A 2,973-nucleotide genomic window follows, 5' to 3' on the forward strand; every position below is an offset into this window, starting at 1 on the left:
TTCCGACAAATTCGAGAAACACCAGGAATGATAGAGAGAGAGTAACCAGATGAATGACAAGACGCGTGCAGGCTTGTCTTCGAACGCAAGCTCGTCATTTCGAGCATCTTTTGTAAAAGTAATTAAAACAGAAAATTCATTATATCTCATAAACGAGGACAGATGGGACATGTATTTATATGACTTTCTTTCATTATTTTTAGGCGTATCAATCAGCTCCCGAAGTGGGTCGCACAAGTTACGAAACATCCTCTGTATATTGTTGGAGAGAATCAAGACGAGTACAGACTCACCTTCTCGCCACTGTCGCTTGGCAGATAGAAGACCAACACCGTGAGAAACGAGATGCCCATGCACGGTATTATAAGGTTGACGGTGTAAAACAGAGTCTTCCGTCTCATGGTGATGTTGAACGTGATGTCGAGGTAGGGCTCGTCGCAGCACGTGTAAAACTTTTCATTCCTACGGGAACGAAATCGTACCGTAGGGGGAGCGTAAGTGAGTTTTTAGGCGAATTGTCATCGCCGGTGGATTCCCTCCGCTGTGAATACGCGTGCACGTTTCATTTACCTCTGTTTGCGAAACAACGGGAAACAAGTGGGCGATTTTGAAAAGCTTTCGAACGAAACATCATCCCTGAATTAGATATAAAATTTTTCAGCAACAATCCTATTTGCAAAATAACGAGATTACGTTGTCACGTAATAAATTTCGTAATAAGGATGAAATTGATTTATTTCCAGTTAATCGATTTATTCTGTTATTTATTGTGAAAATTTATTCTGATTTTCGCTCAACTATTTTTTTTTTTTTTTTTTTTTTCCATACGATTTCTCCGGGATTTACTTCGAGTGTCATTTTATAGACGAATTTCCAATTATCAAATAAACTTTATCTTCTCGAACAGTCAGTCACCTTCAATTGATCATGATCCCAATTATTTGCATCAGCTTCGAATTTAATTGGACGAAACGAGCCTTACGTCAATTCGAACCATTCATTTCAACTGTCACGTTATTTGCCAAATATTGAAGAAAATTGTTTCCGAAAATTGTTTATTTACGACTTCGTTGTGCGAATTATTCGTCGCGTCGTGCACGCGTTTCACGTTTTCCTCGGAGAAAATTTGGAAAACTCGGAAGAAACGAGCCACACACAACCCCCCCCTCCTGATTATATTTTCGTTTCGATTGGCGTTTTCGCTCGGGGGATTGCCAGTTTCTCGAGGATTGGCTGGAATTTGGCGCAGGAACTTGGAGAAAGAGGTCCTCCGGTCCTTGGGGGGGGGGGGGGCGTTTAGGCTGTTCGTTTAGGCGATGTCTTACCTCACGGCTGGGACTTCGAGGATGTCCCACTCGACGGAAGTGTAAAACTCCGACAGATCGACGCCAATGTCGACGACGTTGCTGTTATCGATCTCGTCAATGTGTCGCAGATCGACCTGGAAATGTTTCGGCGAGACGTACATGTTATATTTAGCGAAAATTGCTCGCTCGTGGCAGACTGTGAAGATACGTTAATCAGTTATATTAATCAAAATCAAACGTAATCAATTTTAATTGTGTAAATATATATTTATACGTTGTCGAGTTCATGCTATAAATTCCCTGAATATTTATATACTTACATATATAATTTTATATACTTATAAAATATATATATATATAATTTTATATTTGTATACTTACAAAATATATATATATATAATTTCATATTAATATACTTATAAAATATATATATATAATTTCATATTAATATACTTATAAAATATATATACTTATATATATATAATTTTATATTTATATACTTACAAAATATATATATAATTTTATATTTAAATATTTACAAATATATATATATATATATATATAATTTTAGATTTATGTACTTATAAAATAAAATTTTATATTTATACACTTATATATATATATAATTTATATAAATTTGCTGAGTATTTGTATAAATATATCGAATATCACTTTAGTTATTATTAAAAATTTTGAGAAATCCTATTCTGTGCCACCGGGTCGAACGTATAATACTAACTTTTGCAAATCTTTCTTTCGTGTCATTGTTGCACGTTTCTTTTCAAATGCAGAGAAACTTTGCGCAACGTTTCGTGCGATATCCTTCAAGACGAAACCAAATTTTACGCAACACTCGGACCGATGACTCTCAACTCAAAAATTTTCAAACTTCTACGCCAAAAATCCTCAATCAATTTCCACTTCTGCTTCGCTCTTCGTTTTCTTATTCCATTGCACTGTGAACACTTGACTTTTACGCTCAGTAAATATCCGACGATGTTATTCGCACAATTTTCTACGAGCTCAACTGTGTCTGAAGGCTGGAAGCAGAAAGAATTCTCAGCGAAGTGATACCAATTCTGTGAGAGCAGACTTCCGTGTATCAGTCAGGTTAATAGAGGAAACGCGAGGCATTACGGTAGATAGGTTTGATCCACTTGAGGGATGGAATGCCATTCGATGTTCCTGATATTTACGTCCATTTCTGCCCGTTAAGTCGGAGTTAACGAGATTCCCCGGTGCAACCGCGCCGGAATCCTCGATTATTACTTCGAGACAACGATTCGGGGCGAAACGCCGGGGCTCGGCAAGATTTGACGCTCTGAAATCGCCACTCGACACAGAAACTTCGGCCAAAATGCTTCAGAAGAATACGCGGCGTGTCCTTCTCTCGCGGGCGAAAATTAACGAATCTTTTGAGGCGAAATATTAATTACAAATTACTTAACATTCGTACGTTTCTTGTGCTGATTTTTTTTTTTTTGTAAAATATATATATACGTGGTACTATAATATAATATATAATATTTAATTATTGTATTATAATATTATATACAATATATATATTATACTAATATAATATAATATATAATATATAATATTGTATAATGTGTAATATACAATATTTATAATATATATAATACAGTATAATATACAATATACATAA

General features: G+C 35.4%; 1 protein-coding gene across 6 annotated transcripts in view; it reads right to left on the reverse strand.

The window, feature by feature from the left end:
* LOC122534470 (acetylcholine receptor subunit alpha-like) overlaps nt 1–2,973 on the reverse strand; it is a 126,081-nt gene that overhangs the window by 10,902 nt on the left and 112,206 nt on the right. For all 6 annotated transcript variants that reach the window (XM_043665121.1, XM_043665120.1, XM_043665117.1 and 3 more), the window contains 2 exons: nt 1,326–1,441; nt 294–462 (listed from right to left, as the gene is read on the reverse strand). In XM_043665121.1, the coding sequence (XP_043521056.1) occupies nt 294–462; nt 1,326–1,441 (285 nt within the window). The remainder of the gene's footprint in view (nt 1–293; nt 463–1,325; nt 1,442–2,973) is intronic.

The sequence above is a fragment of the Frieseomelitta varia genome, unplaced genomic scaffold (genome assembly GCF_011392965.1).
Source record: "Frieseomelitta varia isolate USP_RPSP 00005682 unplaced genomic scaffold, Fvar_1.2 scaffold_60, whole genome shotgun sequence".
Classification (NCBI taxonomy): domain Eukaryota; kingdom Metazoa; phylum Arthropoda; class Insecta; order Hymenoptera; family Apidae; genus Frieseomelitta; species Frieseomelitta varia.